This window comes from Eleutherodactylus coqui, chromosome 12 (genome assembly GCF_035609145.1).
Source record: "Eleutherodactylus coqui strain aEleCoq1 chromosome 12, aEleCoq1.hap1, whole genome shotgun sequence".
Lineage (NCBI taxonomy): Eukaryota > Metazoa > Chordata > Amphibia > Anura > Eleutherodactylidae > Eleutherodactylus > Eleutherodactylus coqui.
The window spans coordinates 112,362,533-112,387,164 of record NC_089848.1 but is presented as its reverse complement, the minus strand read 5'-3'; the positions used below and the strand labels follow the sequence as shown (position 1 = coordinate 112,387,164).

The 24,632-nt window shown below is 45.4% G+C and overlaps 1 protein-coding gene across 5 annotated transcripts in view; it reads right to left on the bottom strand.

The window, feature by feature from the left end:
• The window catches only part of XYLB (xylulokinase), a 138,901-nt gene that overhangs the window by 2,595 nt on the left and 111,674 nt on the right, over window positions 1-24,632 (bottom strand). For 4 of the 5 annotated variants that reach the window (XM_066584847.1, XM_066584846.1, XM_066584848.1 and 1 more), the window contains exon 19: window positions 7,090-7,184. In XM_066584847.1, coding sequence (XP_066440944.1) covers window positions 7,090-7,184 — 95 coding nt within the window. Of the gene's footprint in view, window positions 1-7,089; window positions 7,185-20,281; window positions 20,466-24,632 lie in introns of those variants that run through there. The other variant, XR_010787317.1, reaches the window with a different exon arrangement.

Here is a 24,632-nt window from a genome sequence, read left to right as displayed (position 1 = left end):
AAATCCCTAAAAAGTGTCTGGTCCTTAAGGTACGAAACAACCTGGTCCTTAAGGGGTTAATATGTTGGAAAAATTGGTCAAACACACAATTAAAAAATACATTTCCAACATGAATTTAATTAGACATTCAGCCTCTGGTAGAAATGTCACAGCTGTAAAATGTTCCCACTGTAATCTGGAGTATCAGTGTGAGTCTCTCTGTCATCTCTCACATCACCTTGATCTGTCCCAGCAAGTGCTAATAAATCCATCCCCCATCCGGAGACCGGTGACAGCCCGCAGTCGGGGAATCTTTCTCCATACTAGTTGAGATGCGGTAATGATGGAGAATTCCACATTCTGGATTTAGCTGTGTGTTTGCATATAAATCAGCACATAATTTCCGTATATATCTACTGTGTGTACCGTCCTGTCTCACAATGCTCACAGCGGTCCGGTCTCTAAGATCATTACGCAGACTGAATTTTTTTTTATTATTGCTGCATTGTAGACATTTTTGATAATATTGTTCAAATTTCATCATTTCAGAAAACAATAATGACTAGAGATGAGCTTGATGCTCGTTCGAGTATTAGGGTGCTCGAGATGCTCGTTACTCGAGACGAGCACCACGCGGTACTCGTCTCGATTAAACGAGCACTGACCATTGAATTCAATGGAGCCGGCAATACAGCCGGCTCCATTGAAAGCAATGTCCTGCCGGCGAGCGCGGGATGAATTGTCGGGAAGGGCTTAAATATATAAGCCCTTCCCTGCAATTCTTCCAGAAATGTGTAAAAAAAAATATATATATACTCACCTTGTCCCGGCAGAACGATGTTAGCCCATTGAATTCAATGGAGCCGGCAATACAGCCGGCTCCATTAAAAGCAATGGGCTGCCGGCGATCGCGGGATGAATTGTCGGGAAGGGGTTAAATATATAAGCCCTTCCCTGCAATTCATCCAGAAATGTGTTAAAAAAAATATATATATATATATATATACACTCACCTCGTCCCGGCAGACGGAGTTCAGTGCGGCTAGCGGCAGTCCTCCTGAACTGCTCTGAACAGCTGTGAGTAGTATTCAGCAGCCGGGGATTTAAAATCCCCGCCTGCTGAATGAGCTGCCTCTAATTGGTTACAGCCTGACCAATCAGAGGCAGATTCCACTCACACACCCATTCATGAATTTATGAATGGGTGTGTGACTGACACATCACATTGCGGAGACTGTATATTTTGCACAAGACGAATTCAAGTTCTAAGGCCTCCAAATTCTTTTCCTCTGGATTAAGAAGGTATAGAAACATGGGACACGTTTTAGAAGACACCGGCATTCTTTGGGGTTTAGTGTGAAAGATGGCAGCATTGTCCGGTGCACAAGACCCACATGACCACGGCTGGCGTTAGAAGCTCTTCAATACTTAAAATGGTGATGTTCACAATCCAAGGATAACGTACAGTCATCCATTTTTTTACTCGTCAGTTGAGTGAAACATGCAATAAAGGGTGTCCCCTTCCCAATCATTTTTTTGTTTTCTCATAAAAATTCAGAAATTGATTGTAAGAATGCTTCCATCCAGTAGGTGGTGCTGCTGAGGTAGTATTTCCATCTTCTTTGATCCTCTTCTATATGCGTCAGAGATAAGAGACATCATAAAACTGTCACATTCCTCTGCTCAGTGGACTGATTTAGTATTTATCTCTCTGCTCAGTCTGTCTTGTGCTTTTTTAAGTCCCAAATTTCCGTGTGTGAACATTTATTTAGATCAAGAGGGATGTCCCCCTCATCTCTGCATCTGTACGTTATAATTATGTGCCATCCAAACTAGTTCATTCATTAGCCCGAGAAAGGGGATATTATGAAAGCTTGCTGTAACATCATGTATTTTTGTTAGCCATTAAAAGGTATCATATCTACAAGATGACTTGGTTTCTCTTACTGAGAACAATCACACTATGCAATAAAGGTGCCATGGATGTAAAAAATGTGCATTCATGAGTGCAAAAGTTCTAAGAAGGCTGAATGTTGTGTGAGAATGAACCAGAGGAGCCTAGGACATGCACCAGCTGGTCCGAAACCTTTATTGGATAAGTGCAGCAAGTGGTTATGGTGGACCGCCAACTGACTGTGGAAGAGACTGCCTGCAAAGCCGACATTTTTGTAGGATCTGTGCACACCATCGTACACAAAGACCCGGAAGGTTTCCTTAAGGTGGGTCCTACTAATCCCTGAAGACAACGCTCCTGCTCATCTGGCAGCCATTATCCATGGGTTTCTTCATGATAACCACTTTGAAGTGGTTCCTCATCTTTAGAGTTGAGTGAACATACTCTGCTGAGCTTGATGCTCGTTTGAGTATTATCATACTCGATGGTGCTCGCTACTTGAGCGAGCATCACGCCGTGTTCTACCCCGCCCCAGTTCTGGCCCCTCCCCGCTGCGACGCTGCACACGTCAATGGTAGTTTGTGGCTGGCTTGGCGGAGGAGAGGGAGAGAGAGAGAGAGAGGGGGAGAGAGAGGGGGGGGGGGGAGAGAGAGAGAGAGAGGGGAGAGAGAGAAGAGAGACAGAAGAGAGAGAGAAGAGAGAGAGAAGGAAAGAAAAAAAAAAGCTCGGTAATCGGCAGGTTCCATACAAAAATGCTCGAGTCTCCCATTGTAGTCAATGTGGTTCGTTACTCGAATAGAGCTTTCGAATTTTACGAAAAGCTCGACTCGAATAACGAGGACCCAAGCATTTTGGCGCTCGCTCATCTCTACTCATTTTCCTTACACCTGACCTTGTACCCAGCGAGTCTTGGCTTTTACCAACATTGAAGGATGCTTTCCCTGGTGGCACATTTTCCAGTTGTACCTCTCTTGCATTATCGATTTTCAAGGAGGCAATACAGATCCCCTGAAGAAGCGTTCGCAGCAGTCATGGTGTCAATGGTGTGAAAAATGTCTACATCAAATGGGAGATTATGTTGAGAAGAGACGATACTTTAAGCTTTCTGGGGTAAGTCGTTTTGTTTAGAAGAAAATTAGGGGACCTTAGAAGTTGAATGCACCTCGTATATCTAAAGACGCAGGCATTTAAGTTGGAGCCTGTGAATCACTTCATAAACTCTGTAATGACCAGCAATTATTCACATTTTCGTTTTCTCATTATTGCTTGACAACAACTATAACTTTTTTATTTTTCTGTCAACACCGCTGTATGAGGATTTGTTTTTTGTGGGATTAATTATATTTAATAGTACTAGATAATACTGTGAAAAACATTTTTAGGTGGGGGTGAAATGAAATGAAAAAAAATGCACTGCGCCCTTGTCTTGGGGGTTTTGTTTTTACAGGGTTCATGGTACAATAAAAATGTGTTTACTTTATTATGTGGGTCAGTGTGATTACGGCAAAACCAAATTTATAGAGTTTTTGAATGTTTTAATACTTTTTAAAAATTAAAAATCTAAGAAAAACTGCTTTCGTCACTATCTTATGAGACTAATTTTTTAACATTTTTTTTATTGATGGCGCTGTGCGTGAGCTTGTTTTTTCAGGTTGAACTGCAGTTTCTCTATTGGTACCACTTTGCGTACACACGGATATTTGATTACTTTTTATTCATTTTTTTTAAGGAGACGGAGACAGAAAACCCTCACAATTCTGGCATTGTGTATTTTTCTTCTTTATGACATTCAGCAGGCGGGATCAATAATGTAATATTTTAAACTTTAAGGCCTTAGTCAGACGGGCGATTTTTCGCGCGATTTGCGGATCGCATGACGGATGCGCATCCGCAAATCGCGTGACCGGTGCGCGCAAGTCGCCCGCAAATCGCCCGAAAATCTGCTCCTAGCCGCGTTTCATTAGAAACGGGCCGGAGCTGTCCAGCGCATTGCATTTAATGGAGACGGCAATAGAGCCGACTCCATTTAATGCAATGCGCTGCGGGCGAGCCCGGGATGAATTGTCGGTAAGGGCTTAAATATATAAGCCCTTACCTGCAATGCATCCTAAAATGTGTTAAAATTTAAAAAAATTGTATACTCACCTTCTGCCGACAGCCGGAGCTCCGTGCGGCCGTCCTGCAGTGGGTGTGAAGGGGGTGTGAGTCAGACCTGCCCCCTGATTGGCTCAGCGCTGAGCCAATCAGAGGCATGCCTCACTCACACCCATTCATGCATTCATGAATGGATGTGAGTCAGACCTGCCCCTGATTGGCTCAGCGCTGAGAGGCAGCAGTCACTCACCCATTCATGAATTCATGAATGGGTGTGTGAGTGAAACCTGCCTCTGATTGGTAAGGGCTGTGACCAATCAGAGGCAGACCATTCAGCAGGCAGGGATTTTAAAGCCCCTCCGGCTGAATAGTGCCAAGAAGCAGTTCAGGAGAACTGACAGCGGCCGCGGCTGGACTCCGGCTGCAGCGGAAAGGTGAGTATACCATTTTTTTTTATTTTAACACATTTTAGGATGAATTGCAGGGAAGGGTTTATATATTTAACCCCTTCCCGACAATTCACCCCGCGCACGCCGGCAGCCCATTGCTTTCAATGGAGCGGCTGTATTGCCGCTCCATTGAATTCAATGGGCAAACATCGTTCTTCTCTGTCACAGCTGTTACAGCTGTGGCAGAGAAGAATGATTTGTCTTCTATATGTTCTCAATGGGGTCGGAGCTGCTGCCGCCGGCCCCATTGAGCGCATATAGAGAAGAGAACAGGAATCGCAGATCGCAGATAGGTGCGATCTGCGATTTTTTGTTCTATAATTTATCGGACGAGCGCATAAAAAGCGCTCATGTGTCCGATACCATTGCAAAGTAATGGTTTCATAAAATCGCCGGACGCATGCGCAAATCGCGGCTAAAAACGCCCGTCTGACTAAGGCCTAAGGATGCAGAGATTCCAATTATGTTATTTTTTATGTGAAAAATGGGGACAGGCCTTTTTTTTTTTTTACTCAGTTTTTTTAATAGATTTTTAAAAATTGCATAAAACTTATTTTACTTGTTTTTTTTAGTCCCCCTAGAATACTTGAACTTGTAATCACTTCATCAGTTGTACATCAAACTGCAATATTTCTGTATTGCACTATATTATACTTTTTTATGCTAGTCCAATAAGCCGGCCCCTTTCCCTGATTGATGTGGACTTCACTTCCTATATCATCTACAAGCCTGTGAAATGCCAATGTTTTGAAAGTCAGAACCTGAGGGGCGCATAAATGTTTTTTTTTGGCCCTGTTGTTGGCAGTTTCATCAGACTTCTATATGCATGTGCCCCACAGAGCAGACTTGGGCATTGGTAATTCACTGGTCTGTGGATTACATAGTGGACATCTTCCACATGGGGTCAGCATATGGAGAAGACTCCAGGAAGCCAGCACAGTCCAGGTACACCTACATGACTGTTGAAATCTAATTAGCATATGGTGTGGGATTTTTTTTTTAAATGGTCGCTAACCTGCTCCAGGGTGTGTGGTCGGTAGACATCTGCGTAGTGTACGCTTCTCCTTTGCTTGCTCCCAGGCTACTGCCCCTAGGGCTCATATGCACTCGTGAACCTTTCTTAAAGGGCCAGCGCATGCTCCCCTAATCTTCCCCAGCACTCCTATGCTATATTAGGCATCCTCCCAGCTATGGATGATGCGTAAGCAATTGGTCTCCTGCCAATATGTTTGTGTGTCCCTGGTTTCTACCTGTGCTATTCCTGACTATCCTGACTTCTATGATCCCTGACCTCTGGACTCTGCTTTGTTTGCTGTCTGCCCTGAACTATAGCCTGGACCTTGTTTACTCCCCTGTGCTGCCAGTCCTGATGCAAGCCTGTGTCACCTATACGCATCTGTTTAGACCTGCAAGTACTGCACCTCGGCTCGGTGCAGTGTCAGTTGCCACACAGCCAGGACTATCTGTGTGTAATGACCTGGAGACCCTGCAGCAAAGCTGGCATTACATTTGGAGGGGTCAAGTGTAAAAAACTGGGGTTCTCCAGGTGTTGCCACCTCATTTAGCCCAAAGCTAAACCGGTGTGTGGCAAGGCGAATCCACATTGCCTGTCTGACCAGCCCATAATGGGTCCATTTTTTTAATGCTTTCTTCATGTTGCCAATGGTTTCCAAGGGTGAAATCTGGTGGCATGTTCCCTTTAATTGGAAATTTCTGCCCTAGCACTAGGAATTGGTAGCTAGGTAGTGAGAACATACACAGAAAGTTCCTCCAAAGAGGAATAGAATTTTTAGCAAAAAAAAAAGAAGTGTAGAATTGCCCCAAAGGTCGTTTTACACTAAAAAGAATGGGAAACACACCAGGCCGTCCTGTCTTTGGTGACGAGAGCAAACGCCATAATATGGGGTGATCTCTTCTATTTATGCCACTGGTAGTAAAAAACAATATACTGCACACACAAGCCACTCGTCAGTATAAGAAGGTAAAGTTTCTCCTTAGGGAGAGCACCTAGAAGGTGTAAGAAGTCTTACAAGGCCATCTGTGCATGTCTTGGAATTATGCAAATACAAAGATGGATCAATACCTCTACAGCACCACCTATTGGAGGTTGTAGAAGCATTGTTCCTTCTTCCATCTGCATAAATTTCCCAGAGGAGCATCTATGACCTAAAATCTTTCACACCTACAAGGTGCTCTCCCTAAGGAAAAACTTTACCCCTTCCGACCCACATCATAGCCAGCCAACCAGCAACCTACTGCACACTGAGGAGGGGCAGAAACCTCAACACAGTCTATCTGTACGTGGATACCTTTTCCTTCTGGAGAAGACTCTAGTTTTGGCTTATGTTCCCAGTCATTGTTACAAGACTTGTTAATAGGTCTGACATTGACTTACTGGAATGCTGCCTTCCAATAGGTGGCTCTGCATAGGCATTGCTCCATATTCCCATTTTCAGTATGAAAAGGTGACACAACAGAATCTCCAGAGTGGTGTGAAGATTTGGATGTGTTACCTACCAGCTTGGTAAGAAATGACCCAAGCACAATATGGCTGTTGGATCTCCTTCATACATATGAAGATATGTACGTTCCATAGTAAATCAGGTAAATCTCCACATCTATGACTACATAAATCTAAAACTATTTCTAACATATGTACAATATTGCAGTTACCTTGTCAGATTCAGGTCTTGGAGTAACTACTAGCTTATGTTGTGGTGCTTTTAGAACATGGGTAAACGTTGAGGCTGAAGTCAAAGATGAAAGTCCTGAAAAAAAATAATAAAAAAGTTCATGTAATTTAGGTGATCATAAATGATGATCGGTTCTTCTTAAATGAGTCTTCCCACTATCTAAAACTGCTTCTCAACCGCTCTGTCCTTCTTGGTTGCTGCTAACCAGAACATATGACTTCCGCAGCCAATCACCAGCCACAGCAGTGACCTCCTATAGCCAGTGATTGGCTGCATGAGTCACATGTCCTGGTCAGCAGCAACCAGGAAGCACAGAGTGATTGTGAAAAAATTTTAGGCAGTGGCAAAACCCCTTTAAGGATAAAATAGGAGGTAAACTGCATTACGGTACCTTTGTCTTAAGGGGACAGTAAAGGCCAAGCGCATTGTGATATACGTAGATTTTCATGCCATATTTTTTAAATGGGATTATAAATATAATGCAATATTAGTAGAATTTTTTTACTGATGGCCCACTTTGAAGGGTTTTCCAACATTCAGAAAACTTGCCCCAGGGTAGGGAATAGCATAAAAAAAATTTATTTACCTTTCCAACGTACCTCTAAGGTTGGGGTCACACGGGTCATATTCTCGATGGAAATCTTGCAGGTTTTGCCGCAGCGAAAAAACGTGAATTTCCACCGGGAAAACGCAGCTTCAAAACCCGCGTCACTTAGCCGTGGGTTTTGGAGCAGCTTTGTCGCATGCTTTTCTGTTGCGGCCAGCTCTCCCGTGAAGGAGAGCGCTGCCGCAGCTGGAAAAAAAAAACGGACATGCTGCGTCCCGGGAATCCACGATGCAGTGCCGGCTTTGCCGCGACGGATTCGCCACCCCATGTGGACGAGATTTTTGACAAATCTCCTCCACATGTCTAGCTAATCTCGAGATTAGCGGCCACAGAGGATTTGCTGCAGTAAATTTCAGCACAGAAATTTCGCAGCAAATCCGCCCCAGCCTAATAGAGCGTCGTCCCCTTTGCTCACTCCAGTCCCCACTGACACAGGAAGTGGTGACGTCACAATCATCACTCATATGACTGTTTCAGCTAATCACTGACTTCAGCGGTCATGTGTGCATGTGATCGCGAAAGACAAGGGATTGGCTGCAGCGGCATAGGAGTGGTGAACATATCATCACTTCCTGTATAAGGAGTATCAAAGTGGAAGGGACATGGTCGGCATTGTAAAATTGGAAACACAGTGAAAGTAGTAGATATTTTTTTAGGCGGTTCCCTACCCTGGCGCAAGTTTTTACATGACTTTATGCTGCACTCCGGGTTTACAGGTCTAATTTCTATTTAGTGAAGCTCCAAGGGTCGGGGGCGCTAATAAATAAGCTATTTAGTGCATTTGTCACATGGTATTATTGCTGGCTAGTAACAGAGTGAAGCTTGTTAGGCCAACAAAATAGAAGCCTCCATGGTGCTGGTGAAAGGTACGATATAAGGGTCATTAAGCAGCTTAAATGCAGATAATAAATTAATGGGCATTTCCTCCTGATGCGCAGAATAGCATCCTTAAATATCCCCTGCAGTTTAGCGCGCCGTATTATCTTTCTATCAATGTAACTGTGCATGTGATTAGAAGCAGAATTCCATAAAATAGAATACGCAATGTGGAGTGTAAATTTCTGAAGTTCCGTTAATTATCTCTTCTGTTTGTTCTTCGTGTAGCTGACAGTATTTTTCATGTAACGCAATAGTTTACTAGCCGTCTTTGTCGGCTTCAGGATGTAATGTCTTATGCATAAGATGATGCTCCCTGCAGTATCTGGCCTAATTACAGCATTATGTATAGAAACATTTTTCATCGCTGCAACAATCCCTCTTTTAGCTCTGACACAGATGAAAACAAATGTACCGAGTTGCACATTAAACCCTGCTATTTGCTTTGTAGGCTCTGTTCACTATTCAGTTGTTCGGCTCTGACATCGGAACAAAATGACGGTAGTGCTGGATCTCTTACGTGACAGACACTGAAGTTACACCGACTGTGTAGTTCGTTGGGTCGCCGGCAAGTTATCGAAAAAATAGCACCAAGTGCTGCCATTATTTTTCTTGCCATGTTTGACCTGTTAGTATGTTTTTGGAGTTGGAGAGTACAAGAAGAAAACCGACAAACACAAGGACAGCATGCAAGCTCTATGCAGATATTGCCCTTGGTGAAATTTGAACCCATTACTACAAGAGGACAGTGCCAACCACTGAGCCACCATGCAGCCATTACTTATTCTTTTCAATACGCAGATTCCAAATCCACAAGTGAAAAAAAATCCATGTCGTACAGACTGCAGATTTCCATTAAAGTGAATGCTACCCTTTTAGGATTCTGATTGGATGCAGAAGCAACATGAATTCCATGTCAAATCCACAAGTTAATCGGCTGTATGAATATATTCAAATGAAGGAGGCCCAGTGCAGCCCGTTTAATGGACGATAACCATAAAAATATATAAAATTATAAAAGAAAACAAAACTCTAAAGCCAGAAAAAATATAGAAGTATAAAAAACAACATAAAACCATTAAACAAAACGTAAAAAGAACCAAAAACTTATAAGGGTGCTTTCACACAGGATGGGAGTTCTGCCACAATGTTATAGAATATGCCCCTCTTGTGGAATATTCAGCACCAAAATGTGCAGATTTTGATGTGGAATTGAAAATGGCAGAATTCTGCATCAAGACCTGCAGATTTTGGTGCGGAATTCCGAGATGGCATATTCCTGAAATTTGTTGTGGAACGTTCTATCATGTGTAAAAGCACCCTAAAACTCTAAACAAGATTTTAAAAAAACTAAATCTGTAAAAAACTATCTTGTTTATAGTTTTAGGGTGCTTTTACACATGATAGAACGTTCCACAACAAATTTGAGGAATATGCCATCTCGGAATTCCGCACCAAAATCTGCCGGTCTTGATGCAGAATTCTGCCATTTTCAATTCCACATCAAACACCTATAAAATCTTGAAAAACAAAAACTGTAAAAAGCTAAAAGTATAAAACCATGAAAAAAGCTAAACCTATAAAACCATTTAAAAAAATCAGAAAGCTATTAAAAAATATATAAAACCACTAAAACTGTAAAAACTGTGGGGCAACATGCAAAAGGGGTCCATGTCTCTTGCCCTGGGAAAATTTGCATCCTGCAGATGTTTCTGCATTTTGTATTTTAATGTTTCATAAAAAATGACAGAAATGGCCGCCAGGCTTCACAGTCTATGTGAACACAATAATTCCACATTCTAACGTATCCATGGGCCTTTGTCGCACAATCCCATTATAAAAGGATATGTCAGCACAATCTGCATTATTTAGGAGAAGGAATGCGGCGTCCCATGCAGATGTCATGGCGCCTTATTTCCTGGTTATTTGGGTACTACTGATAAATGATAATTCTACGACCAGATTGACCTGCTCTGTCGCTGACTGTCAAAAATAACACCAGGAATCGGAATGATTAAAGAACTGCTGTTAGAAGGACACCATTAATGAGGGAATCGCGAACAAGGTTACTTGGAAATTAGGAGGCTGTTTATGAAGAAGGATAAGCCGGCTTTCTTCCAGCAATTTCTCATTCCTCCTACACCGCTGACTGCTTCCTCTATAATCCTGGCCATCAATGTACTCCTCCCAGAACACATTCATATGGCCAGTTTATTTCACTAAGCTGGGCTCCTCTACACAATCATTGACAATTACTGTATTTTTTGGACTATAAGACATGCCTGACTATAAGGCACACCCAGGTTTAGACAACAGAAAATAGGATTAAAATACTTCATACTAATTAAAACTTCCCTGGTGGGCTAAAGAAATGGAGTGATAAGTGTCCAGTGGACTTGGATAGCCATAGCCCCAATAGTAATCGTGCCCTTTCTCAGTGGCCATATACTGGGGGCCCTCTCAGTGCCCACAGTAGTAATATTGGCCCCCAATAGTAATAATGGCCTACAGCAGTTCCAGTAGTAGTAGTAGTACTATTACCCCAATAGTAATAGTGCCATCAGTGGTAATAGAGGCCACAAGTTGTCCCAGTAGTAATAGTGGCCTACAGTGGTAATAGTGGCCCAGAGTGTTAATATTGGCCTTAAGTAGTAATAGAGGCTCCCAGAGGTAACCGTGCCCCAGTAATAATAGTTGCCCCTGGGGGTAATAGTTGCCTCAGTAGTAATATTGACATCCTGTGGTAAAAGTGCCCTCAGTGGTAATAGTGGCCCCCAGAAATAATAGTGACCTCCAGTGGTCCCAGTATTAATAGTGGCCCCCAGTGATAATAGTGACCTCCAGTAGTAATAGTGGCTCTCAAAAATAATAGTGCCCCAGGAGTAATACTGGCCCCACAGTGATAGTAGTGGCCTCCAATATTAATAGTGGCTCTCAAAAATAATAGTGCCCCAGGAGTAATAGTGGCCCCCAGTGATCTCAATTGCAATAGTGCCCTCAGTAGTAATATTGACACCCTTCAATGTCAATATGGCTCCCAGTAGTAATAGTGGTCCAAAGTAATAGTGCTCCCTGTACATCTGGCAGGGTAGCAACCCCACCAGGAAGGACTTTACCTCATTCCTTAGCTGCTGCCAATTATTACAGGATTTGACCCCCGACCTCTCCAACACAACGGAGGCACTGGGAAAAGTGTCAGTTGTCAGAGTCGGTGAAAATCAGCAGTGGCTGAACCGGAGATATGTAGGGAAGGTAAAGTATTTCCTGGTGGGGTGGCTGGTCCTAATGATCAGTTACAGTGCAAAATCACCGTATCATTACCCGTTTTCCCTACTTTTTGGTTTTATTAATAGCTTTGTTCTCTGCATTAATATATTGTGTATATTTGCATTCTGTTCAGACATTATATTTAAAATCACAGAGGTGAGGGAAAAGAACAAAAACATTATTCACAGAAAAAGCCAAAAATACAAGACGTGAAGGTCTGCAAAGCAGACACGGTCGCCATAGGCACGATCGCCATAAGGCAGGCACAATCGCCACCGGCACAATCGCCGTAGGGCAGGCGCAATGGCCATAAGCCCTGGAGATATGCAGTCAGCCAGACAATAATGTGGAGGAGCAGCTTGTTCCTGGCAGGCTAATATGCAGTCACCCACTCAACCCAGCCCAGATTTGGGAGGAGTGACTGCATATACTAATAGCCTGCACATGTGAACGATACCAAAGATGTCAGCCACTGATGGATGGTGACTAGAGATGAGCGAGCACCAAAATGCTCGGGTGCTCGTTACTCGGGACGAAATTATCGCGATGCTCGAGGGTTCGTTTCGAGTAACGATCCCATTGAAGTCAATGGGCGACCCGAGCATTTTTGTATTTCGCCGATGCTCGCTAAGGTTTTCATGTGTGAAAATCTGGGCAATTCAAGAAAGTGATGGGAACGACACAGAAATAGATAGGGCAGGCGAGGGGCTACATGTTGGGCTGCATCTCAAGTTCACAGGTCCCACTATTAAGCCACAATACCGGCAAGAGTGGGCCCCCCCCCCCTCCCAACAACTTTTACTTCTGAAAAGCCCTCATTAGCAATGCATACCTTAGCTAAGCACCACACTACCTCCAACAAAGCACAATCACTGCCTGCATGACACTCCGCTGCCACTTCTCCTGGGTTACATGCTGCCCAACCCCCCCGCACGACCCAGTGTCCACAGCGCACACCAAATTGTCCCTGCGCAGCCTTCAACTGCCCTCATGCCACGCCACACTCATGTCTATTTATAAGTGCGTCTGCCATGAGGAGGAACCGCAGGCACACACTGCAGAGGGTTGGCACGGCTAGGCAGCGACCCTCTTTAAAAGGGGCGGGGCGATAGTCCACAATGCTGTACAGAAGCAATGAGAAATATAATCCTGTGCCACCGCCATCAGGAGCTGCACACGTGGGCATAGCAATGGGGAACCTATGTGCCACACACTATTCATTCTGTCAAGGTGTCTGCATGCCCCAGTCAGACCGGGCTTTTTAATTCATAGACACAGGCAGGTACAACTCCCTATTGTGAAGTCCCTGTGCACCCACAGCATGGGTGGCTCCCTGGAACCCACCGGCGGTACATAAAAATATCCCATTGCATTGCCCAACACAGCTGAGGTAGTAATGTCGTGCTTAATGCAGGTGGGCTTCGGCCCACACTGCATGCCCCAGTCAGACTGGGGTTCTTTACAAGTGGAAACAGATGCATTTATAATTCCCTGTGGACCCACAGCATGGGTGGGTGCCAGGAAGCCACTGGCGGTACATAGAAATATCCCATTGCATTGCCCAACACAGCTGAGGTAGTAATGTCGTGCTTAATGCAGGTGGGCTTCGGCCCATACTGCATGCCCCAGTCAGACTGGGGTTCTTTACAAGTGGACACATGTAGGTTAAACTCCGTGTGCACCTACAGCATGGGTGGCTCCCTGGAACCCACCGGCGGTACACAAAAATATCCCATTGCATTGCCCAACACAGCGGATGTAACGTCAGCTGTAATGCAGGTGGGCTAAAAATTCATTTGATTACACTGTAGGTGAGGGCCCACAAAAATTGCTGTATCAACAGTACTAATGTACATCCAAAAAATTGGCCATGCCCAACCAAGAGGGCAGGTGAAACCCATTAATCGCTTTGGTTAATGTGGCTTAAGTGGTAACTAGGCCTGGAGGCAGCCCAGTTTAACGAAAAATTGGTTCAAGTTAAAGTTCCAACGCTTTTAAGAACATTGAAACACATAAAAATTGTTTAGAAAAATTATATGAGTGAGCCTTGTGGCCCTAAGAAAAATTGCCCGTTCAGCGTGATTACGTGAGGTTTCAGGAGGAGGAGCAGGAGGAGGAGGAGGAATATTAGACACAGATTGATGAAGCAGAAATGTCACCGTTTTGGATGGTGAGAGAGAACGTAGCTTCCATCCGCGGGTGCAGCCAACGTATTGCTTACGTATCGCTGCTGTCCGCTGGTGGAGAAGAGAAGTCTGGGGAAATCCAGGCTTTGTTCATCTTGATGAGTGTTAGCCTGTCGGCACTGTCGGTTGACAGGCGAGTACGCTTATCTGTGATGATTCCCCCAGCCGCACTAAACACCCTTTCCGACAAGACTCTAGCCGCAGGACAAGCAAGCACCTCCAGGGCATACAGCGCTAGTTCAGGCCACGTGTCCAGCTTCGACACCCAGTAGTTGTAGGGGGCAGAGGCGTCATGGAGGACGGTCGTGCGATCGGCTACGTACTCCCTCACCATCCTTTTACAGTGCTCCCGCCGACTCAGCCTTGACTGGGGAGCGGTGACACAGTCTTGCTGGGGAGCCATAAAGCTGTCCAGGCCCTTAAAGACTGTTGCACTGCCTGGGCTGTACATGCTGCTCGATCTACGCACCTCCCCTGCTACCTGGCCCTCGGAACTGCGCCTTCTGCCACTACCGCTGTCGGATGGGAATTTTACCATCAGCTTGTCCACCAGGGTCCTGTGGTATAGCAACACTCTCGAACCCCTTTCCTCTTCGGGAATGAGAGTGGGAAGGTTCTCCTTATAGCGTGGGTCGAGCAGTGTGTACACCCAGTAATCCGTAGTGGCCAGAATGCGTGTAATGCGAGGGTCACGAGAAAGGCATCCTAACATGAAGTCAGCCATGTGTGCCAGGGTACCTGTACGCAACACATGGCTGTCCGCACTAGGAAGATCACTTTCAGGATCCTCCTCCTCCTCCTCCTCCTCCTCCTCCTCTTCCTCTTCCTCCTCCTCCTCCTCAGGCCATACACGCTGAAATAATGACAGGCAAGCAGCATGGGTACTGTCAGCAGTGGGCCAAGCTGTCTCTTCCCCCTCCTCCTCATCCTCCTCATGCTCCTCCTCCTGAACGCGCTGAGATATAGACAGGAGGGTGCTCTGACTATCCAGCGACATACTGTCTTCCCCCGGCTCTGTTTCCGAGCGCAAAGCGGCTGCCTTTATGGTTTGCAGGGAACTTCTCAAGATGCATAGCAGAGGAATGGTGACGCTAATGATTGCAGCATCGCCGCTCACCACCTGGGTAGACTGCTCAAAGTTTCGAAGGACCTGGCAGATGTCTGCCAACCAGGCCCACTCTTCTGAAAAGAATTGAGGAGGCTGACTCCCACTGTGCCGCCCATGTTGGAGTTGGTATTCGACTATAGCTCTACGCATGTGGAGCGTAGAGTTCCACCGTGTGGGCACGTCGCACAGCAGTCGGTGTACTGGCAGATTAAAGCGATGTTGCAGGGTGCGCAGGGTGGCAGCGTCCGTGTGGGACTTGCGGAAATGTGCGCAGAGCCGTCGCACCTTTACGAGCAGGTCTGACAAGCGTGGGTAGCTTTTCAGAAAGCGCTGAACCACCAAATTAAAGACGTGGGCCAGGCATGGCACATGCGTGAGGCTGCCGAGCTGCAGAGCCGCCACCAGGTTACGGCCGTTGTCACACACGACCATGCCCGGTTGGAGGCTCAGCGGCGCAAGCCAACGGTCGGTCTGCTCTGTCAGACCCTACAGCAGTTCGTGGGCCGTGTGCCTCCTATCTCCTAAGCTGAGTAGTTTCAGCACGGCCTGCTGACGCTTGCCCACCGATGTGCTGCCACGCCGCGCGACACCGACTGCTGGCGACGTCCTGCTGCTGCTGACACATCTAGATTGCGAGACAGAGGTTGAGGAGGAGGAGGAGGGTGCTTTAGTGGAAGAAGCATACACCGCCGAACATACCACCACCGAGCTGGGGCCCGCAATTCTGGGGGTGGGTAGAACGTGAGCGGTCCCAGGCTCTGACTCTGTCCCAGCCTCCACTAAATTCGCCAATGTGCCGTCAGGGAGATGTAGTGGCCCTGCCCGCCTGTGCTTGTCCACGTGTCCGTAGTTAAGTGGACCTTGCCACTAACCGCATTGGTGAGGGCGCGTACAATGTTGCGGGAGACGTGGTCGTGCAGGGCTGGGACGGCACATCGGGAAAAGTAGTGGCGACTGGGAACTGAGTAGCGCGGGGCCGCCGCCGCCATCATAGCTTTGAAAGCCTCCGTTTCCACAACCCTATACGGCAGCATCTCAAGGCTGATGAATTTGGCTATGTGGACAGTTAACGATTGAGCGTGCGGGTGCGTGGCGGCGTACTTGCGCTTGCGCTCCAACACTTGCGCTAGCGACGGCTGGACTGTGCGCTGCGAGACATTGCTGGATGGGGCCGAGGACAGCGGAGGTGAGGGTGTGGGTGCAGGCCATGAGACGGTCGTGCCTGTGTCCTGAGAGGGGGGTTGGATCTCAGTGGCAAGTTGGGGCACAGGGGGAGAGGCAGCGGTGCAAACCGGAGGCGGTGAACGGCCTTCGTCCCACCTTGTGGGGTGCTTGGCCATCATATGTCTGCGCATGCTGGTGGTGGTCAGGCTGTTGGTGGTGGCTCCCCGGCTGATCTTGGCGTGACAAAGGTTGCACACCACTGTTCGTCGGTCGTCAGGCGTCTCGGTGAAAAACTGCCAGACCTTAGAGCACCTCGGCCTCTGCAGGGTGGCATGGCGCGAGGGTGCGCTTTGGGAAACACTTGGTGGATTATTCGGTCTGGCCCTGCCTCTACCCCTGGCCACCGCACTGCCTCTTGCAACCTGCCCTGCTGCTGCCCGTGCCTCCCCCTCTGAAGACCTGTCCTGTGTAGGCGTTGCACACCAGGTGGGGTCAGTCACCTCATCGTCCTGCTGCTCTTCCTCCGAATCCTCTGTGCGCTCCTCCCTCGGACTTACTGCCCTTACTACTACCTCACTGCAAGACAACTGTGTCTCATCGTCATCGTCCTCCTCACCCACTGAAAGGTCTTGAGACAGTTGGCGGAAGTCCCCAGCCTCATCCCCCGGACCCCGGGAACTTTCCAATGGTTGTGCATCAGTGACGATAAACTCCTCTGGTGGGAGAGGAACCACTGCTGCCAATCTGAGCAGGGGCCCGAGAACAGTTCCTGGGACTCTGCCTGCTCCTGAGCATGTGTCATTGTAGTGGAGTGAGGAGGCTGGGAGGAAGGAGGAGCAGCAGACAGAGGATTCGGATTAGCAGCAGTGGACGGCGCAGAACTGCGTGTTGACGATAGGTTGCTCGAAGCACTTTCTGCCATCCAGGACAGGACCTGCTCACACTGCTCATTTTCTAATAAAGGTCTCCCGCGTGGACCCATTAATTGGGCGATGAATGTGGGGACGCCAGAAACGTGCCTCTCTCCTAATCGCGCAGCAGTCGGCTGCGACACACCTGGATCAGGAGCTCGGCCTGTGCCCACACCCTCACTTGGCCCTCCGCGTCCTCGGCCGCGTCCACGTCCTCTAGGCCTACCCCTACCCCTCAGCATGCTGTATTACCAGTGATTTGATTTCCCAGGCAGGAAAGAAATTGGCGCAAGGCTGCACTCAACCGTAGCTGGTTGCGTCTGATTTTTTTAGGTTCTCCACGCAGCACACACGTACCCAGAGCCCTTAGGACTGACAGAGGCAGGGCAAATATACTTTTTTCCCTTTTGTTTAAAAGGATAGGCCCACTGCGTCTATTCACTGACTAATATAACTGTGTTGTGGCCCTGCAAAAGTGTCACAGAACATTACTGTAGCAGAGTTATTAACTGTTGCAGAGCAGGTATTTCCCAGGCAGGAAAGAAATTGGCGCAAGGCTGCACTCAACCGTAGCTGGTTGCGTCTGATTTTTTTACGTTCTCCACGCAGCACACACGTACCCAGAGCCCTTAGGACTGACAGAGGCAGGGCAAATATACTTTTTTCCCTTTTGTTTAAAAGGATAGGCCCACTGCGTCTATTCACTGAATAATAAGTTTAATAACTGACACTGTGTTGCGGCCCTGCAAAAGTGTCACAGAACTTTACTGTTGCAGAGTTATTAACTGTGGCAGAGCAGGTATTTCCCAGGCAGGAAAGAAATTGGCGCAAGGCTGCACTCAACCGTAGCTGGTTGCGTCTGATTTTTTTACGTTCTCCACGCAGCACACACGTACCCAGAGCCCTGACGGCTGTCAGAGGCAGGCCAAATATACTTTTTTTTCCCTTTTGTTTAAAAGGATAGGCCCACTGCGTCTATTCAATGACTAATAACTGTGTTGTGGCCCTGCCTACACAATTCTGTGCCTGTAGTATCAATGCAGGGTGCAATGCTCTGCACCGCCGATTTTGAGAAAAAAAAAAAAAAGCAACACAGCTAACAGCAGCCTGCACAGTACTCCACACAGTTAAATGTGGCCCTAGAAAGGACCGTTGAGGTTCTTGAAGGCTACACTCACTCCTAACACTCTCCCTGCCTAAGCACCACTTCTGTCCCTAATGCCGGGTGCAATGCTCTGCACTGCCGATTTTGAGAAAAAAAAAAAATTTCTCCACTGCTAACAGCAGCCTCCACAGTACTGCACACGGATAGATGTGGCCCTAAGAAGGACCGTTGGGGTTCTTGAAGCCTACACTCACTACAAACACTCTCCCTACAGCAACTCCAATAGAACAGCAGTTTCCCTCACTAACTCACACGGCATGTGAGGCGAGCCGCGGGAGGGGCCGACTTTTATACTCGGGTGACATCTGATCGCCCCAGCCACTCACAGCAGGGGGGTGGTATAGGGCTTGAACGTCGCAGGGGGAAGTTGTAATGCCTTCCCTGTCTTTCAATTGGCCAGAAAAGCGCGCTAACGTCTCAGAGAGGAAACTGAAAGTAACCGGAACACCGCGTGGTGTTCGTTACGAGTAACGAGCATCCCGAACACCCTAATATTCGCCCGAGCATCAAGCTCGGACGAGTATGTTCGCTCATCTCTAATGGTGACCCACCATACAGGATATCAACCCTGGCTGATGTAACAGCGGGTTGCCCTGTATCTCTAAAGTGGGCCACACTGGCTGACATCTTGGGCTCCCCCACCAACTAGCAAAACTACATACAAAAGTACTAATGCATACTAATAAAATGCGGGTGTTGGTACTGCATTTTGGCCAAAACGCAAAGGCCGCGCCGAGGTCACACCACTTCCGTCAGTACCTACGCTAACTCACTATAAATTACATAAAATCACAGAGGTGAGGGAAAAGAACAGAAACATTATTCACAGAAAAAGCCAAAAATACAATACCTGAAGGTCTGCAAAGCAGACACGGTCGCCATAGGCACGATCGCCATAAGGCAGGCCCAATCGCCACCGGCACGATCGCCATAAGGCAGGCCCAATCGCCAGTGTCTGCTTTGCAGACCTTCAGGTATTGTATTTTTGGCTTTTTCTGTGAATAAAACAGACATTATATTTACGCCCGTGCAGGCCACAAAAGATAAGCCCTGCACAGACATAGCAGCGCCTCATTGTTCTTCTTTCAATGGTTGTTGGTTGTGAAAAGTTCACATTTGACACCGGATTCCTATAAACACAAATTTACCCAACAAAATACAATGTTAATCAGATTTAGTTTCCCCTTGTTTGTGAACCGCAGATGACTCGGCAATTGTCAATTGCTCTTGATCAGTTTTTAAATATATTGTACAAGCGAAGATTGATTAAAGAGGAGAAGCGAATATCGGCAGTAGAAAGTCAAGGTCGCCGTCTTCTCCAAGAGCAATAGATCACAATGCTATTCAAGGCAGGGCTTCAGGCGCATGTTGTTCGGCACAGTCATTGTTTCATTTTATTAGTATTTCACAAAGCCTATTATCTCAAAGTGTAGATCCGCGCCACCATACAGGGATCCGAAATAGAGAAATAAGGGGATTTTTACTCACCTGGTGCAAAGCGGGATCCCCACCTAAGGGAGAAAAACCCGCTTGCACCGATGATCCCCGGTCACCTGTAGAACTATAGATGTTCTTCTTTATGCAAGGTCCCCAAAAATCCTCATAAGAGGAGATGCAGCAGTAGAAAAACCCCAGTGGGTGTTGTACCACACAAATGGGGAAAGAAACAGATATAACTCAGTAGAAAAATCCTACTGCGCTCTTAATCGGGGTTTTTTGCAAACCAAAAGGGAAACTAAAAAGTCTCCACAATGAGGAAAATAAATTTAATTGTACAATAAGTACATAAAAAACATATGACTAATAAAAATTCTTGCAACGCGTTTCGGCACTAATATCAGTGCATGACACATTAAAACAAAGCATCTCTATTTATAGGATTACTTACATTTGGTAGTCACGGAGTCCGGAGCCTGCATCGTGGGACGCCAGTCTCCCCCTCGCTGACGTATTGATCAAGCGTCGGGTGGTTAAATATGACGATACGATAAAGTTACGTCACTTACGTAGCTACGCAAAAACGTACGCAGTTTACGTAGCGGTGTCCGTACGTGCTGGGATCCGGACTCCGGCTAGTGAAAAATGTATTAAAACTACGCTAAATAGCAATATACTTACAATCATGTATAATAAATCAATACATATTATTAAATTACAGTTTTTTCTCTCAAAACTCTATTAATAAATGATCCATCTCCATAATTATAATGTGTATATAATAAACCTAGCATTATTCCCATTCTTAATAACAACTATATAAATAGACATTACAGATAAATATACTAATAAAAGGATAAATACATGGCAAACTACTGGTATAATATGCATAATCTCTACTTATATCTACCAGGTAGTAGTTAAAACCAGCTGTTATATACAATTTGATATTCTCCTGCAATATAGTGTCCCTCATATTTTTTCTAACACCTCATTCAATCCAACCGGTACTAACGAATCCATTCTATAAATCCAGAACATCTCTCTGGCTTTTAATTGTGTAAAAGAATGGTTGCGGATATGTTCCAGTGGTGTGATGCGCAAATCCTTGGGGGTTTATTGATGTTCCATTGCAAAGTGCCGTGAAACACTATGTTTCATATAACCCACGGATATATTAAAGGGGTTGTCCCGAGGCAGCAAGTGGGTCTATACACTTCTGTATGGCCATAATAATGCACTTTGTAATGTACATTGTGCATTAATTATGAGCCATACAGAAGTTATAAAAAGTTTTATACTTACCTGCTCCGTTGCTAGCGTCCTCGTCTCCATGGTGCCGACTAATTTTCGCCCTCCGATGGCCAAATTAGCCGCGCTTGCGCAGTCCGGGTCTTCTGCTTTCTTCTATGGAGCCGCTCGTGCCAGAGAGCGGCTCCGTGTAGCTCCGCCCCGTCACGTGCCGATTCCAGCCAATCAGGAGGCTGGAATCGGCAGTGGACCGCACAGAAGAGCTGCGGTCCACGAAGGTAGAAGATCCCGGCGGCCATCTTCAGCGGTAAGTATTGAAGTCACCGGACCGCCGGGATTCAGGTAAGCGCTGTGCGGGTGGTTTTTTTAACCCCTGCATCGGGGTTGTCTCGCGCCGAATGGGGGGGGGGTTTAAAAAAAAAAAAACCCGTTTCGGCGCGGGACATCTCCTTTAAATCTATGTTGGTTTAATCTAGAACTTAGAGTGTTAGTAGTGCGACCGATGTATTGCAATCTACATGGGCATTCTATTAAGTAGATTATAAAGCGGGAACAACAATTAAGGAATTGGTTTATTTTTATATTTTTCTTTTGTCTTTTACAATAAACCTCTTTCCTTCCTTGTCCAATACTGTCGCAACACTTGCAGCGCTTTCTTCCACATTTATACACTCCAACCGTTGTGGGTATGCTGTGTTTTTCATTCTGGAATTTTTTTACCGGATTTGAGGGAGCTAATGCGTTTTGTAGAGTTTTATTCCTACGGTAGACGATTTTCGGTTTATTTTGAATTTCTCTATGAAGTATTGGGTCTCTCATTAAGATTTCCCAATTTTTATTAATAATTTTTTCTATGAGATTATGCTGTGTATTGTATTTTGTAACAAATAAAACATTCTTTTGGGTATCAAATTTATCTTTTTTCTTCTGGTTTTTTTCTATATGATTTGAATCTATACTAGCTTTATGGTAAGCGGCTTCGATCAGTTCAGGAGGGTACCCTTTATTTTTGAATCGCTCCTTTAAAATTAGTGCTTGGGATGAATACATACTTGTCGAGGAACAATTTCTGCGTATCCTTCTGAAAGCCTATTATGAAATCTCAAATTCAGAATACAAAGCAAACGGGGGGAAAAAAACGAGGAAAAGGGATATGCAGAAAATCAAAATTTCTCAAAAACAATTAGAAAAGTAATAAGCATGGAAGACGATGGATATAGAAATCATGACGGCGGTTCCATCTATTGGGGCAGGAAGACAATGAGGTCTATTCAACGGAAGCTCAATCGTAATGTGTTCCATCCATACTTTTGTTTCAGCGGTATGGGTTGTACAAAACTCACATTTCTCACAATTAACTGTATCGGTGTCAGAATGATATGGAGGGAGATATACCTCGCGGCTGAGCTCCCGGAATGCTTCTTCTTTCTGAGGTACATATTTCATCCATTTATTGTTTTCTCGCATTGTTAAATATTCGGATCGGCAATAAATACAATTTTACATTGTGTTATTATGATGAATGTGCTGCAAACTGATGACTGCACGCTGCAAACGCTTCTATATTCTATTGAACGTCTTCTTTTGTTTCACTAAACCAAAATGTTGGTTAGCAAAAAGCAGTATGAATTTCAAAGTAAATCCTGTCATTGCAGCAGTCTCTTCTCTCCCATGACCCCATCATAAGGTTTTCAGCTTGGTCCTACCTATGTCTCTAATGATACAGACAGCGTGCTGAAAACCGAATACTAATTTAGTATTAGAAAACCACTTTACTCAACTTATGCACGTTGTGTCAACTTGTGGGTTGTTAACTAGAGATGAGCGAGCATACTCGCTAAGGGCAATTACTCGAGCGAGCATTGTCCTTAGCGAATACCTGCCCGCTCGGAAGAAAAGATTCAAGTGCCGGCGGGGGGCAGGGAGCGGTGGGGGAGAGCGGGGGGAAATGGAGTGGAGATCTCTCTCTCCCCCCTGCTCACTCTCACAACTCACCTGTCACCCGCGTCAGCACCAGAATCTTTTCTACCGAGCGGGCAGGTACTCGCTAAGGACAATGCTCGCTCGAGTAAATTTCCCTTAGTGAGTATGCTCACTCATCTCTATTGTTAACTCATCAGATGGCCATCTTTCCTCCACCAGATGGATGGTCGCACACCAGCAAACCACATCCAGACCAGAAGTTTAGTACAAACTTAGTAAATCCGTCCTTTTATTATGGTAATTCAACCTCAATCATAACACAATCTCCGCACTGTTGGTACAAGTCACAGTGTACAGTAATACATACAAGTCCCTAGCCGTCTGGACGCTAAATAACATAGACTTGATAATGTCCACCATACAGGCCTAGCGCCTTAACATATAGCATAAAGTCCATCACATCATACCCTTCTAGGGTATAACCCTAGGGGCCGTCCACCCCGGTCAGGTTCGTGGCTATTCAGCCGGCTGCAGGAGTTCAGCAGTGGACCATGGCTTGTTCTGCAATGGACTCAGACCTGAGCAACTCTGGAGGTTTTCTTTCCTGCAACCCTGACACGTGTTATCTGCTAATAAGGAACAAAAAATCCACTTTTGTGCTGGAGATTTCCTCTCAAAATCTGTTCTCAAGCCGCATAGAGGTCACTTCTGGTGCTGCATTTTTAGAGCATCTTTAGCCTTTAACCCCTTCATGACATGGCCTATTTTGGCGTTGAGGACCAAGCGATTTTTTGGTATTTTTCCATCTCCATGTTTCTAAAGCCATAACTTTTTTATTTTTCCGTGGACGCGGCCGTATAAGGGCTTGTTTTTTGCGTGGCGAACTGTAGTTTTTATCGATGCCAATTTTGGGTATATAGACTATATTGTAAAATTTTTATTTTTTTTTTAATGATAGCAGAGAGAGAAAACGCATCAATTCTGCCATAGATTTTTTTATTTTTTTTTTTACACCGTTAATCATGCAGCATAAATGAGACTTTCCATTTTTTCTGCAGACCAGTACGGTTACAACGATACCAAAATTCTAACATTTTTTTTAGGTTTTCCCACTTTTCTGCAATAAAAACCCTTTTTTTTGGAAATCTTTTTTCTATTCTAAATTGCTGCATTCAAAGTCACGTAACTTTTTTATTTTTTGATGTACAGAGCTCTATGAGGGCTTATTTTTTGCGAGACGAGCTGTAGATTTTATTGGTACCATTTTGGCGTACATACGACTTTTTTGATCACTTTTATTGCGTTTTTAGTGAGGCAAAATGCTAAAAATGAGCATTTTGCCTCAGTTTTTTAGCTTTTTTTTTAGCGGTTTTTTCCCGTGCACAGTCAAAAGCATGTGCAACTTATTGTACGCATCGTTACGGACGCGACAATACCAAATATGTGGGGTTTTATTTTTTTTTACCTTTTTTTATGCTAATCTGAGAAAAAGCATAAAAAATGGGTTTTTTACTCTTTTTTTTTACATTTATTTTAATTCATTTTTTAAATCTTTCTTTTTTTCACACTGTTTGTGTCCCTCTGAGGGACTTTAACCACTGTCCTGATGATCGCTGGTATAAGGCATG